General features: G+C 38.4%; 1 protein-coding gene across 1 annotated transcript in view; it reads right to left on the bottom strand.

Moving 5' to 3' along the window:
* LRP1B (LDL receptor related protein 1B) overlaps positions 1-16228 on the bottom strand; it is a 976641-nt gene that overhangs the window by 106749 nt on the left and 853664 nt on the right. Inside the window, exons 53-58 of the mRNA XM_063116589.1 lie at positions 15163-15285; positions 10582-10722; positions 9148-9335; positions 5474-5657; positions 4084-4169; positions 2497-2619 (exon numbers count right to left, since the gene is read on the bottom strand). Coding sequence (XP_062972659.1) covers positions 2497-2619; positions 4084-4169; positions 5474-5657; positions 9148-9335; positions 10582-10722; positions 15163-15285 — 845 coding nt within the window. The remainder of the gene's footprint in view (positions 1-2496; positions 2620-4083; positions 4170-5473; positions 5658-9147; positions 9336-10581; positions 10723-15162; positions 15286-16228) is intronic.

Below are 16228 nucleotides of genomic sequence, written 5' to 3'. Positions count from 1 at the left end.
AGCCAAAACTATAAGTCTACTAGGCTGTATAAACATAATTTAAAATAGTAATGTAGTTAAAGACTTTTATTCCTCTTTCTCCACACAATAATTTAAAACCCAATAATTTAAACAATAATTAAGCAATTAAAAAGAGAGTGTAACCATATTTTTTGTCATTTTTCTTTGCTCAGCAGACTACTATGCCATGTCATAGTCTGCTTTTGGAATTCCCCTCAAGTTCAAATGTCATTTGATATATGACATGGTGGGCTGCCTTTTTGGAAATACAGCCAGCAACAGCAACCAATGAGATGGTTCACTAGGTGAAACCACTGGAAGCAACTGCATGATTACAGAGGAGAAACAAGAATGCCCATATTTACTTTTAGGCATTAGGAGGCACTTGTATGGTTGCTCGGTGGCTAAATTCCCCAATGTGGGCACAGGCTGATGTCAGTAAGGCAAGTATCAAATTGCCCACTGTGCACTTGCATGGGTGTGGTTCCAACACTCCCCCTCCCCCTCCACTGGCTGCCAGCATCTAAGGTAAGGGCAAAAAATTATATCACTATCAGCAACTACTTGCTGTTCTGCATAGTGAACCGCCTAATTGGCAGCTGCTGCAAAGATAAGTCTAAAGACCCTTGGGCATGCAAAACTAATCCTTAAGATGTTGGCCATTAGCAACTATCTAAAGAAATACTATTTTGTGGAAACAGTAAAGCCAGACATTCTATGTTAAGGATTTTCCTATACAGCAAGCTAGCTATTTTTTGACAAAGTAGTTCATGACAAAACACAATTCATAAAAATGTGATTCACAAAATGTTTTCCAACACCAACTCTGGAGTAGTTGTGTGTGGATGCACATCACAGACCAACATGATTTTAGTAACTCTCAAAAACAGGTCTACTGGACTTCCAAAATTACTGTGTGCAAAAATGTGAGCATGATGTAGATTGATCATTAAGTTCTTTGGTGCATATAGAGCATGGGACAGCTCTAAGCCTAAAAAAGTAGCTGCATATACAGAGCCGATCCCTGCATTGGTAAGCATACACTTTGGATGTATCAATAATAATAATAATAATAATAATAATAATAATAATAATAATAATAATGGGTGTTCAATGAGACATGGGTGTAAAACTGAATACAAAAGATCTAATGCTTTGTCCTGCATATTAAATGATGACAATTGTTTGCAGTTATTATACTAAAATTGAGTGGATTTTCCCCATTCTTGTTTTTCAGTGAGTTCACTCTATTCTGCATCCAATCTCTCTGGCTTCTAGGTTAAAGTTAGAAATTCTCTAAAACTGGGTGTTGTTGTTTTTATTGTGAATATCAACAAAACAGAACAGAAAATACATCATGAAAATGGGAAAAAACACATATGTATAAGATTATCATCATTACTTCTCTAAAACTGAATTAACAATTGGTGCATGCACAGTTTGCCACAGAGCCATTTGTAGCATTTCCCCCTAACTATTATGCACATGTATAGTTCAAAAAGGAATCTTGTAATGTTCATGCATTTTCATCAATATACCTTTTCATACTGTGACTTAATACATATAACCTATAAAAAAATACCAGTTGCAAACTGAAAACTTCGCAGTGTTTTGAACGAAGTCCAAAAAGAACAGTGGATCATAAACTTACCAGTGCCACCCTAGAAACAAGGTTAGATCAGTCCAAACCCTAAAATACTGGTTGAAGTAGGAATAATGTAATAAGGATTCTTACATTATATAAATTTTCTGATCAAGCAAATAAATCAAACTATGTTTTGACTTAAGCCAAGCACAGTGTGACACACAACATAAAATTTTGTGAGCAGCAGTCAATTGATGGATCTGCATCAGTGGAATGCAACAACATCTGCATTTCCATTTTATGTTAGAATTACTTAATTCCATACTTAATGGGGCACTTGTTAACAGAAATAACTATTGTATTTGTGCAACCTGATCTGTAGTAAAACAAAAACAAATAGTGGGGATGGCTGCAAACTTAGTCACAACAAATACTAATTTCAGTTCCATTAAGCCAGTGTGGTGTAGTGGCTAAAGTTTTGGACTGGGAGCTGGGAGATCCGGGTTCTAGTCCCCACTTGGCCATAGAAACCCACTGGGTGACTTTGGGCCAGTCACAGACTCTCAGCCCAACATACCCCACAGGGTTGTTGTTGTGAGGATAAAATGGAGATGAGGAGGGATTATGTATGCTGCTTGGGTTCCTTGGAGGAAAAAAGGCAGGATATAAATGTACTACTACTACTACTACTACTACTACTAATAATAATAATAATAATAATAATAATAATAATAATAATATCTACTCTAAGTATGAGTAAGTCTGAATCCAATACAACATTGTTTTGTATTATTTATATAGAGTAAATTCTTCCTTGGCTTAAGTTGTGCAAAACTGCAACACAAACTATTTGTTATAAAACAATATTAAGTAGAAATCCAAATGTTTATAATTTATTACTTCCCAGTCACCTTGACATCACTTCCATTCAGATTCATTCTGTTTATTCTACTGCCATTTGGTCTGCTAGAATCAATCCAATAGATGAACTCCCCTCTGTAATCAAAGTCTACTGCAATCACATTGTTTAAACCCTAAAAAATAAAATAATCAACCTTAGTTTTCCCCATAAACAATTTAACAAAACAAATATGGCAACTCCTATGAGACTGATAATCATATATTAATCAAATGAACATATAACTGGTATATCTCTTTCATTTTTTTCAGCTCTGGTTTATACATATATATTTTTTTAAAAAATCAACTCTGCTTTATACTCTTTAGCCACTACACTTTAGCTGTGCTCCTTCCCAGTCCCACTTTGCCAATTACACTTAGGTCCCATTGAAATTGTGGGATAATTTAGCCATGACTTAGCTTTATTCTCATTGATGTTAATGACAGCTAAGTGCAACTAATTTAGCCTGGGGCCACCCATTTACTTTTGCAGGGATACAATAATTGCCTAGGATAAGAGCACCTCAAAGCTATTACAATACTCCTGCTTGGTTCCATAAGGAGATGATAGGAATGTTGCAAGAAATAATTCAGACAGCAGGTCCTAGTTTAAATGAAATGACATTTTCATCATTAAAAATCAATATGAGCAGGTATTGACGAAATTTTCCAGAAACTTAATAGAGACATATCTGATGTTAAAATGAAAACAAAGCTCAAATTCGGAAATCTCAGGTGATGTTTCTCGGAATTAGCATTGGCCAAGGATGTAAGAGAATAAAGGCAATTTTTAATATCTCACACATGTCATACCAAATGTTTGTGAGGCAATTTCAGGAACTTACAGGATTTGGAAACAATTTAGCTATGAGGAAGCCAAGCTGGCTATTCTCCCTAACCAATAAGAAAGCAGGGGGAAAAAACAAAAGTAGAAAGACAGAATAAAACAACAGAGAAACCTCAGCTGTTTCAGGAGTACCAGAAGTCAAAGTACCAGAAGTAAAAAAAAAAAAACCAGATGTTTTTTTAAAAACTTTAAATCTAGCACTGCCACAATGGCGGTTAAAGAAGAACTGAGAGAATAGGCAGGAACCCACTGGAGCATACGCAGTGGGATAGTAGGGGAAGGTTTCCCCTGCCCCAAACCCTCAGCTATGGAAGTTTCCTGACTTGAAGATCTGCGTATGCGCAGAGCCCATATGTATGATGCAGAGAGACCATGAAGAATGGAGTTCCACACTGTAGTCAATTAGTGTTTTAGGGCATAATCCTATACATATTTAGACAGAAAAAGTCTTACAGTTTCCAGCATGCTTCTGCCAAGTCATATATGTCAATAGGAAAATTAGAGCGCTGATGGGGAATTAAGGCACAACTGAATGGATATTTAGACAGAAAAAGGTCCCAGTATTCCCTTTGTAGGAGTTGCAGGACTCTAAAGATGCATAAGGTTGTGCCCTTAGTTAAGCACATGATACCATATTGATTTCAGTGGGGCTACCTTTGCATGCCCATAGGAATGGAATCTTTGTGTTCATCATTTGTTCTAAACAATAGTAACTATCCAGATTTAACTTAGATGATATTTAGAATTATACCTGTTTCAATGAAGTATAGTTGGATCCATCGGTACTGATTTTTCTTATTTCATGATGATCAGCCAGAATTAAAACTGTATCCTCACCTATGCATAGGGGGGGGGGGGGAGGGGGAAGGGACATTGTGCTAGCTTTTAAGTTAATTTATAGAACTTCATGAATAGAAACAGAAGTGAAGAAAAATAAAATGCTACACGCTGTGAACAGTGTTATGGATGAAAGAAACATTAAAAGCATAATATTTCAAGTAAGATCAATGATGCGTCATAAACTGAACAAGAGATTCAATTAGCACCTCTTTCAGAGTACTTTAATTTAGCCTTTGTAATAGAGGAAATGTATTAGCACTCTCAATAATTTCAATTCCAAAATGAATTTAAACACAGCTACTCAGTATGGCTTTTAAGGAACAAATAGGTGATAAGTAACAGTTGACATTAAATATGGGAGAAACTCAAATTGTAAGACAGTTCAAATTAATGCATGCTACATTTTTCAACTAGTAATGAGCTGAGAAGTTTGTGGGGGGGGGAAATGTATCTTAAAAATTAATACATCTTCTTAACTATTTATTTATTACATTTTTATACCGCCCAATAGCCGAAGCTTTCTAGGGCTGTGCACTGCCTTGGGACCGAGGAACCCACAATGGCTGACCAACTTTGGTTCTGGATCGGGTCAGCCTGGGCCCAAAGTACCAGGAGTCAAATCAGGGCTGATGTAGAAGCTCCGAATTGACCTCTAAAGCAAATCCGGGGGGTGGGGGCTGTGCACAGCACTATTTTTAACATACTTAAACTCCTGGAAGAGAAGGCTATGAATCGCTACTACTCCTGATGTCTATGTGCTACCTCCAGTATCCAAGGCGGTAAGCCTGTGTGCACCAATCGCTGGGGAACATGGGTGGGAAGGTGCTGTTGCACCATGTCCTGCTTTGTTGGTCCCTGGTCAAGAGGTAGTTGGCCACTGTGTGGACAGAGTGCTGGACTAGATGAACCCTCACTCTGATCCAGCATGGTACTTCTTTTGTTTTATGTGGAATATACGTGGGAGCTACTGTACATTAAACAATACACTTTCTTCTAATCCTAGGGATGTGTAATCGATTTTCAGAGACTTAGAGGGAGATCTGGACTATTCAAATGGCACAAAGAATGGAGGTATTGCCATCATCAGTCCTGGCCTATTCCTTCCAGTACAACGTATACACTACAAATTTCATAGACAGTTCTATTGAGAAAAACATTTAGGCCTTGACCTTGCTAAAGGTAGGCATAAGTAAATCATACTGAAACCAAAAGAATGAGTCATAAGTAATTGCTTTCAATGCATCTTAGATTATGCTTAATTGGATTGGGACCTTAATACTTCTCTAGATGAACAGCAATACCTGAAAGAGATTTGCAGCCATGTTGATTATTAGGTTGTACTTCATAACCATCTGCACACAAGCATCTGTAGGTTCCGTATGTATTGATGCATTGCTGGCTGCATGGAAACCCAGACGAACATTCATCAATGTCTACACATGTTTTGCCATCATCCTTCATATGGAAGCCAGGCCAACATTTACACTGGAAGGAAAAAATAAAGGAAATTATGCATCAAGCATAATAAAGCTGCAATTCTATACCCATTGGTAAGCGACACTGAACTCAAGGGGACTTAGACTGAACTCAAGGAAATAGCCAGATCTACATCAAACAGGATATGACACTTTGAAAATGTTTTGAAAACTGTATATGGAGTGTGTCCTGGGCCTCAACAGTTGTCACTACTGTTATAAAACGTTTTAAAGCAGTAGTGTAGATCCTGCCTTACATTTGGCTAGACATGTACAGGATTGTACTGGGAGGCTAGTGTTGCTCCCAACCCTCAGGATGGTATCAATTTGTTCAAAGTGCTTTTAAAAATCCAGGAATCCAAGTAACACGGCATCCAACCTGCACTTTAAAAAGAAAATCTCACAGCATCGTGCGAAGACTCAAGCTAAGCCTTTTTTTTGTCACACTCACTGGCAAAATTCACAATAGAATATAGAATATTTTAAATCCTTGCAGCACTTTGTAATAGAGGAAAGTCTTTTTGCAAAGCTGTATTAATGCATATGAGGATAAGGATGGAACTAAAATCTCTTTTGCCACCATGCATCTTCAAAGCCTGGCTGATAGCATGTACATACTGCCTTATTTGCTAAAAAGCCATCAAGGCCAGGAGGGCACACCTTCCAGCAGAAGAGTGGTTGGTTGTAAGAAGGCATTTAATCCTTCCATTGTCTGATACTTTTCCTTTCCAAATCTTTCTCACCCAGCTGGTTTTCCCTTGCAGAGGTTCCATATTTCTGTTGCATGTTTCCATAACAAACCCACATCCAAAACCTTCTCTACTATGTGAAGGAGAAGAGAAAGCAAAGGGCAGTATCCTATACTGCTGATGCACTCCCACACATTTTCTTGCCCTACATGGTTTGGGTCCAAGTTACCTGCAGGATCGCCTTCTCCTGAACATTCAGCCCTGCACACTCACATCCCCTGGGAAGAATTTACTTCAGCCAGCCAACTGTTACCCAGAGGACCTTTTCTTCTGCTGCTCCCAGACTGTGGAATGGCTTGCCAGGAAAGATTTGCCAACTCAACAGTCTTTCTGAATATAAAAAAGCTATAAAGACTGATTTCTTCGGGCAAGCCTACCCAGTCGAATTTTAAGAAGTGTGGCTGTTATTTTAACAGTGTATTAGTTTTATATGTTTTAATCAGTTTTATGTATTTTATAACATTTCTATATTTTATGTTGTTCCCCGCCTCGATCCAGACGCAGAGGCGGGTAATAAATAATTATTATTATTATTATTGGGTATATGTATATATATTATTATTATTATTATTATTATTATTATTATTATTATTATGTGTGTGTGTGTGTTTGTATTCAATTGGTCATACATTCAACTTTTTATATTGTATTGTGTATTTGTGCTTTTAACCTGTTGATTGTCTTACTATGATTTTAATTTTTGTGAACCGCCCAGAGAGCTTCTTCTATTGGGCGGTATAGAAATGTAATAAATAAATAAATAAACTTATTGGCTAGTTCTTATATTTTTGGCTGCTGAGTTTTTTTTTAAACATGATTTTGTATTTCAGTAGTATTATGGTTGTTTTCATTGTGCCTTGAATCCTTTCTGGGAAAATGATGGAAGATTAACGTGAAACATAAAATAGTAAACACATGATATTTAAGATGATTGACAATATATTGTCAATATATTGTCATATATTTTCTCTATTGCTTCCCCAATGTTGTAAATTAAGCATAGGTTTACTGGGGACGTTTTCATTCCTTGCTTTGATCAAAAGAAAAACACATTATAACTTTTAGATACATTTCAGTTTCCACAACCTTCAGCATATTTTGCTTCCCAAAAAAAATTATTTTCCCCCTGAGAGACATAAAAAGCAAAATACAGCATTTGCCTTAGAGTCTTGCTAACCCTATATTATTATGCATGGAATAGCAAAGGTTGATGACCACTAGACACACTTTTGTGATGTGACTATCTCTTTACAAAAAAGTGTTAAAGTACTAAATTCTATTCCAAGCTGAAACCAATAAAGCTGTGGCCGGTTATTTAACCCAACAATGGCTCTATCTTGTTTGTTCTTTCCCCCCTGGCCTCCTATAAAGGGACTATCTCTGCACTGTCACACACAAAACTCTGAAACTGAATCCCTCCACCCACCCAGTGCCCTGCCAGCAAAGTCAGGCATGTGGCATAACCGAAGCTTTGGCAACGAAGAGGCTCAGATTAAGTAGATCCATGCCTTTCCTTTCCTTTCCTTTCCTTTCCTTTCCTTTCCCTTCCCACCCCTTGTCCTACCCCCTTTTCTCCCTCTCTGGTCTCCTTTGAGGTTGGAATAGCCACCTTGGAAGAGGAGCCATTGTGATGTTCTGCTGCCTTATATGCCATAATTGTAAATATCTGCAAAGTTAATGGTTTATATTATGTATAAAGTTCCAGGTAGAAAGTATGCCTCAATGTACTTACGATTTGTATCCACAAGTTGGGTTTGTAAGGTGGGGTTTGAATGCCTGAGTGCTGATTGGATGGTGGAGGGGGAGTGCTTTGACTGGCTGTGGGAGAGTGGGAGGAGCTGGAGAAATGTAGTGCTTTATATAGAGAGTCTGGGCTGACAGCAAGGCAGTTAAGTAAGGGGAAGGATATGAGACAGTGTGGTTGAAGACTCTATGAAGTGAAGGGTAGAAAGAAGTGGATGATTGTATGAGGGAAGCATAGGATTATATAAGAGAAGTGGATGATAGTAATATTCTAGAGTAGAACCTTGTGAGAAAGAACTGACAGAAACCAATATGCTTAGAACCTTGTAAACATACTCATTTCAACTGAGGAAACCAATAAGCTTATGTACATGCACTTATGTTAATAAATTCAAATGACATTTAAGAACAACTGGTGTGGTCTGAGGAGGAGTGACTGAGGAGAGAACAATTAATGGTGGCAGCAGAATGGGAAACTAAGGGCTAGGTTGCTGGGCTATGGGGCCTACAGAATGAAGTTGAGACAGGAGCAGCAGCAGTAGGCCAAAACCCTCACACACATCATCAGCACAGTGGGGAATGACATGGTCCTGAGTGCTAGTGGGGTGGATAGTCCTGTCAGGTAGCTTGTGGGCGTCTCAGGTGAAGAAGAGACTATGCAGGTGGGCAGGACATCACAGCCATCACTCAGCTTTCTGCGGTGGCTGTGATGCAGGGGAAATCCCCACTTGGAAATCCTCTCCAGAGGTCTTAACTGTGACTATGGCTTCAGTGGGATGGAGTTAGAAAATCAGCATTATTCTATGGACACTGTAAGATTGCTCTGTTAATGTTTTATTGTTTTTTATTTTAAATGTAATTTTGTTTTATTTGAACTGTTGTACATAGCCTTGGTGACAGTTGTGGAAAAGTGATGTATAAATATTGTAAGTAAATAAATGAACATTAAAAATGACAATAAATTAATCTCTGTTTATATGTACTGTTTTACACACCAGGACTACCAACCTTGTACCCAACAGGAAGATCCTGACAATCTTGAGAACAGCCACTGACTTTCTTACTCAAACATTCATTAATATGGCAGTTCCTCTCATCAGATCCATCACCACAATCTTGTTTAGTATCACAAACATCTTCTTGGGGAATGCACTTGCCATTTTTGCACATAAAAAAGGAACTGTTGCATGACTGTTCTAAAAATAAGAAACAAGGGCGGGGGAAAGGACACAAATGGAATGCAAGGAATATGTCAAGAAGTGTCAGGTTTAAATTGTGAGCTACATCTTAATTTATGAACAGGTTATAAATCTGTGAAAAATCAATCAAAGCCTGTTCATATTATGTTTACAGTCCAGTCCAGAAGTATGTGCCTCTACAGATTCCACAAACAATCAGTATGATATAACAATGATTATTCATAAATATACTGTTAGTTTATTTCAGTACAAAAATATGCTTAGCCAATATCCATCCCTGCCCACAAGCCATGAATCTATTCTTAACATGACTTACTACCCACTCTAAGGGCTCAGGTTGTATAACAATATTATAATTATTCTTTGCTAACTTAGATCACCAAATGCCACTTTCAATTTAAAAACAGCTTACATCTTCAAGGATATAAAACCTATGGATAGATAGATAGATCACTTTAAAACACTTTAACTGAAATCAATACTGCAAATAAAGCTTCAGTAGGAATCTGTAATATTAATTAACATTTGTAAATTGAGCTGAATTTTCATTGGTAAGTTTAACCTGTGAAGCATCTAGACAGAGCCTCAACATTTTTCTGTCTAGGAAGGGGTGTGTGGTGGGGTGGGGGCAGCTACATCTATTTTTAATTCTAATTTACAGCACATATTGAGCCAATATCAGAAAATGTTAGTGAGATACACAAGACTACTACATAATGTGAATTATATTCTTTGGGCAGATCTACGTTTCCATGAGTGCTCTGACATAGCAAGGACAATCAGCAAAGTGCATACATCTAATATGCAACACCTATGGTATGTTGCTTTTGCTCCCCTAAACAACACTCTCCTGCTAAGCTGTTGTGAGGATTGCCTTCCCCTTCCAGACATTCCTTCTCCAACAGTGCCATATATTTTGGCCACTGCACATAAGATTATTTGGGTCACAGCTAGTAAGTTTTCAAGTGATGGACTGAGGGAGGAAGATAACATGCCAAAATATAGGAACACATAGGAGAGAGATAGGATGCTGTGGGATGGACACTCCATGAAAAAGGGGTTAGGAGTTAGATGATTTACAGCTATTCTTCTTTTGCTCTCACCCTCAGTATTTCATGCCCTGCATGACCTGTCAGTCTTCTGCAACTGAAACACTTTATGAATTCTATATTATTCTTTAAATATAACTGTAAATGGTTTTTGAAGAAAAAGCAAAATTGCACAAATATTTAAAAAGCTGAACCTGCACTTCTGCATTTTATGTTAATTGGGTCTTCATCAGAATGATCTGGACAATCAAAATCTCCATCACATTGCCACTGAGAATTTAGAAGACATCTTCCATCAGCACAGTTGAATTCTCCAGGATTACAGTGACGATACCCTAAAAGTAAAGTGATGAAAAATTCATACGGCTTACCTTTGACATTTAGCACATACATGCTAAATCATTCAATATTATTTCAAGCTTTTTATAAACTTTTACCATGTATCTTTATGTGGCCTGATCCACAACATGCTTCTATGTGGATCCCCCACCCCTCCAGCCCCTCAGTAAATGTAAATCCCAGTAATAATTATGCACCAAAGCCACCACAACTTGCACTGTTGCGGTTCTCTTTTGGGCGACACCTCTGTGGCCATGAGGAGTAGTTTCAACAATCTTTAGCAAGGGACTACAGAGTCTCAGCACCCTATTCCATGACTGGAAAAAGGTGAAAGTACTCTGACCAGGGATGCTGGAGAAATCCACAAAGGATTTAAATGAGAACGGATTTCTATGAATCAGGCCAGGAGACGCTGCAGCAGACCAGCTATTTCCGAGTCGTATGGATTCCATGGACTTCCCAGTCGCTTTTTTAACTGTTGTGGGGAGGGGAGATTTGTGCAACTGTGGTTTGCAAGCAAATGAAATTCTCCTATGAAAAATCTGACTCCATCAATGAGAGGACGACAGAATGAAAGAAACATGCCTGACAATCTGTCAAACACAGACAGTACAGATGTAACAAAATCCATTTAACTAACTATGTCCAAGGAAAATAGCCTCCCTCTGAGGTGTAGGTACACAGGGTTTGCAGACCCTGGCCAGGGGCTATGGAAAATATCATCCAAGCCATAGCAGCAATTACAGAAGTGGCAGGAGAAGTTGCTGGACCTCAGGCATAGATAATGTTTGGGAAAGTGGGGGATATGCAAGTGTGGGGCATGCCTGGACAGCACAATGCTGTTGTAGACTGGGTTCACAAGGCCAAAAATTCTTTCATCTAGTATTTAAATACAGAGTTCTAAACTTATATACTCAATACCTGACAAGTAAGAGCGCTAGCTTTATAGTCTCTATTTTCCTGTAGTGAGGTAAGCTGAAAGATCATGATCTGGCCAAATCATCCAGTAAGTATTATTGTTCAATTATCATTTCATCTTGAGCCACCTCCCCGCCCCCCAATATTGAAATCCAGAACTCTACTGGCTGTACAGAAACTCCCTCTGTTCCTTCCTTGCCCCCAGTTCTATTGCTCAGATTTCATGGACAAAGTGAAACACACATGTCCTATAACAGTCTTCCCCAACCTGGTTCCCTCTAGGTATGTTAGATGACAACTACCACCTGCTTCAGGCAGCACAGCCAACAGCCATGTTGTCTGGGGATTAAGAGAGTTCTTGCACCAGGTTAGGAAAGACTTCTCTATAGCAATATAGAACTGCTTATTTATAAATGATTGTGCTATGGCCCATTTAAACTTCACTGAAGTTTAACAATTGACAATTTTACATTTAGTCAAATTGAAGATACCAAAGAGATCAAACCTCTCATGAATATTAGAAATAAATCTACAATTTTAAGGATTTTGCTCTAAAAAGGCAATGATTTCTTAGGCGAATATTAGCAATGTTCCCTTAGAGGAAAGAGAAATTGAATACTGATTAATTCATTTCCTTCAACTGATTCTATACCATTTGAGGGAGTTCTTCCCTTTGAGCAGATGGGAACAGATCACTTGAACTTCAAAGAAACCTCTCCGTATTCAGGACTAATCCTCTATTTATAGTTTTGAAATGAATTAATGCAGTATGCCTTAAAATAAAGTTATATATTTTAAAAAATTGTAATTAGAAAAAGAAAAAGTTAACAGAATTATTTAAGAACATAAGAAGTGCCCTGATGCTGGATCAGACCAAGGGTCCATCTAGACCAGCACTCTGTTCACATAGTGGCCAACCAGCCATTGGCGAACCAGCCATTGGCCAGGGACCAACAAGGCAGGACATGGTGCAACAGCACCCTCCCATCCATGTTCCCCAGCAACTGGTGCACACAGGGTTACTGTCTCGAATATTGAAGTTAGCACACAACCATCAGGGCTAGTAGCCATTGATAGCCTTCACCTCCATGAATTGATCCAACTCCCTTTTAAAGCCATCCAAATTGGTGGCCATCACTACATCTTGTGGTAGTCAGTTCCATAATTTAACTACTATGCTATGTGAAGATGTACTTCCTTTTATTTGTCCTGCATCTCCCACCAATCAGCTTCATGGGATGACCCTGGGTTCTAGTATTTTGAGAGAGGGAGAAAAATGTCTCCCTCTCCACATTCTCCACACCATGCATAATTTTGTAGACCTCTATCATGTTTCCCCTTAGCCTCCTTTTTTCCAAGCTAAACAATCCCAGTTAATGTAACCTTCCCTCACAGGAGAGATACTCCAGCCCCTTAATATTTTAGTTGCCCTTTTCTGCACTTTTTCCAGCTCTATAATATCCTTTTTTAGGTGTGCTGACCAGAACTGTACACAGTATTCTAAGTGTGGTCGCACCATAGATTTGTATAAGGGCAGTATGATACTTTTTGAAAATTGGTGTTACATTGGCCATCTTCCAGTCCTCTGGTACAGAGGCTGAGCTTAGGGACATGTTGCATATTTTTGTGAGGAGGTCTGCAATTTCATATTTGAGTTCTTTGAGAACTCTAGGATGGATACCATCTGGGCCTGGTGATTTATTTGCTTTCAATTTGTCAATAAGGTTAAGAACTTCATCTTTTGTCACCACTATTTGCCTCAGTTGCTCAGACTCACTTCCTGAAAACATCTGTTCAGGTACAGGTATCTGTCCTGCATCCTCTGCAGTGAACACCGATGCAAAGAATTCATTCAGCTTCTCTGCAATTTCTCTGTCCTCCTTTAGTACCCTCTTAACTCCATTGTCATCCAATGGTCCAACTGCTTCCGTAACTGGTTTCCTGCTTCTGATATATTTAAATAATTCTTTATTGTTGGTCTTGATATTATTAGCAATGTGCTCTTCAAAAGTTTTTTTGCAACTCTTATTGTTTGCTTGCATCTCCTTTGTGCCAGCTTGTACTCCCTTTTATTTTCCTCACTTTTTTGAAGGAAGCCCTCTTTTCTACAATAGCTTCTTTGACACTGCATGATAGCCATGCTGGTGACCTCTTGGAATACATTTTATTTAGTTGAGTTTCTATTATTGTGCTTTTGATTAATCTTCATGCATTTTCCAAGGATTTAACCCTCTTGATTCCCCCTTTCAACTTTCTTTTCACTAGTTCCCCCATTTTAGAGAAGTTTCCTCTTTCGAAGTCAAGTGTGAATGTGTTGGATTTCGTGGGCAATTTCCTACTTAAGTATATATTGAATCTGATAGCACTGTCATCACTGTTACTGATTGGTTCAACAATATTTACATCTTATATAAGGTGCTGTGCAGCACCATTTAGGATTAAGTCCAGGGTTGCCTCCCCATGACCAACTGTTCCAGGGCATCGTCATTTAGGACATCAAGAAATTTAACCTCTTTGTCATGACTGGAATATGAATTTATCCAGTCAATGTGAGAATAATTGAAGTCACCTATTATTATAACACTTCCTCATTTGGAGGCTTCCCTGATTTCATTTTCCATCTCAAGGTCACCCTGAGCAATAGCACGTTCCTAGGGGACAATAGCACGTTCCTAGCACTACATTAGTTTTAGGGCCCTGCATTGTCACCCACAGCACTTCTGTGGAAGAGTCTTCACCGCTTAGGTGCTCTAGTCTACTTGATACAATGCCCTCTTTGATGTCCAGAGCAAAGTATGCCCTTCCTTGTCCTTCCTGTAAAGTTTGTATCCAGGGATGACCGTATCCCACTGGTTCTCTCCATTCCACCAGGTTTCTGTAATGCCCACTATGTCTAGATTCTCCTTTGAAACCAAGCATTCCAATTCTCCCAGTTTGGCTTGCAGGCTTCTAGCATTTGCATAGAAATACCTATATACAGTGTCCCTCCCCAAATGTCTCTGCCGTGTCCATTTTTTCCTGTTGCACTTTAGCCTCTTTGATTGGCTATGATGTTCTATCCTGAACTCATGGCTTATTTGCTCCCCTTCTACTTTGGGACAATCAAAAACATGTTCAGATCCTTCTCCTTCAGATGATTTAACCTGAACCAGATGCTTTCCAGCTCCTGTCGGCTTTCCCCCAGAATTTAGTTTAAAAGCTGCTCTGCCACCTTTTTTTATGTTTAGTGCCAGCAGTCTGGTTCCATTTTGGTTTAAGTACAGATATTCCTTATTATTTTAATATCCAGAAGAAGAAGAAAACTAGTTCAGTCTCAGCATATATAGATCTTATGTCATTCTTGGGAAACCTAGAGACTTATTTTTAACAGTTTGTAACACATTATAAAAACATGTTATTCAGCATGACATTTAAAAGAATGGGCCTTGAATGCATTATTTGTATATTTTTCTTACAATTTTCTTCCCAATCTGTTTCACTTTTAAAACTCAATAACTATAGATGTAAGTTATACTTGCCACATTCTAGTGTTTCATCTGATCCATCTCCACAGTCATCATCATGATCACATACAAATTGCTTGGGAATGCAAATTTTATTGTGGCATGTAAAAGTATTTTCATCACAAGTATTATTAGGTGCTAAGAAAAAGAATATAAAGTGAGAATAATTTTTTTCTGTATTTGAACAATGCAACCAGCAACGTACAAACAAAAATCCTAAGAATGGTATTTAAGTAACACCTCCCACTGATGGAATGGTTTCCGGAGCAGAATGAGGACAGGGGAAATAATTCAATACACACTCACACACACACACACCACATATGCAGCCCAAATGCATCCTCAAAATCTGCTCCAGAGGATTGGGAGACCCACCAGGGCAAATTGTAGAGGATGCAGGCCCGGGGGTAGTCCCTGCATGAGTCAAAGTCCACTCATACAAAACTGGATTTTGCTTCAAGAGCTGTTTCATTAGCTCAAAATACAAGAGTACCTACTCACCTATGTGTAATATTTTTCATTCAGATGTTAATATTTTTATTGCATGACTTCAGTACAAGAATAGAAGTGGGTGTTTAATGAGAAAGCTTCTCGGTTGGAGAAAGTAATGCACAATATGCAGTACCAGATGCTAGCAAAAACATCAGGTAAGCAGCACTGCTGAGAAGTTGGAATATACATGATTTTCTTTAGAAGTCCCTCCCCCACCAAATAATAAAAAAAACTTCCTGTATTATCCTGCTTCCCAAGTTCAAGCTTAGCAATTAAATACTTTTCTCAAGATATAACACAAACCATTATGGATTACATGAGGAGGGACCGTAGCTCAGTGATAGAGCACATGTTTTGTATGCAGAAGGTCCCAGATTTGATCTCTAGCATCTCTTGGTAGGGCAGGAAAAAGTCTGCCTCAAACCTAGAGAGCTGCTGCTAGTCAGTGTTGGCAATACTGGGCTAAAAGGGCCAATGGTCTAAGAGGGTTAAGACAGAATCTTATGTTCCTATGAAAAAACTAATTAAAAGATTCAATTTAAGCAGACAGTTTTTTAAAGACAAAAAAACTCAAGTACCCCAATGAAAG

Source organism: Elgaria multicarinata, chromosome 2 (genome assembly GCF_023053635.1).
Source record: "Elgaria multicarinata webbii isolate HBS135686 ecotype San Diego chromosome 2, rElgMul1.1.pri, whole genome shotgun sequence".
Classification (NCBI taxonomy): Eukaryota; Metazoa; Chordata; class Lepidosauria; order Squamata; family Anguidae; genus Elgaria; species Elgaria multicarinata.
This window is presented reverse-complemented; position numbering and strand designations above follow the sequence as displayed.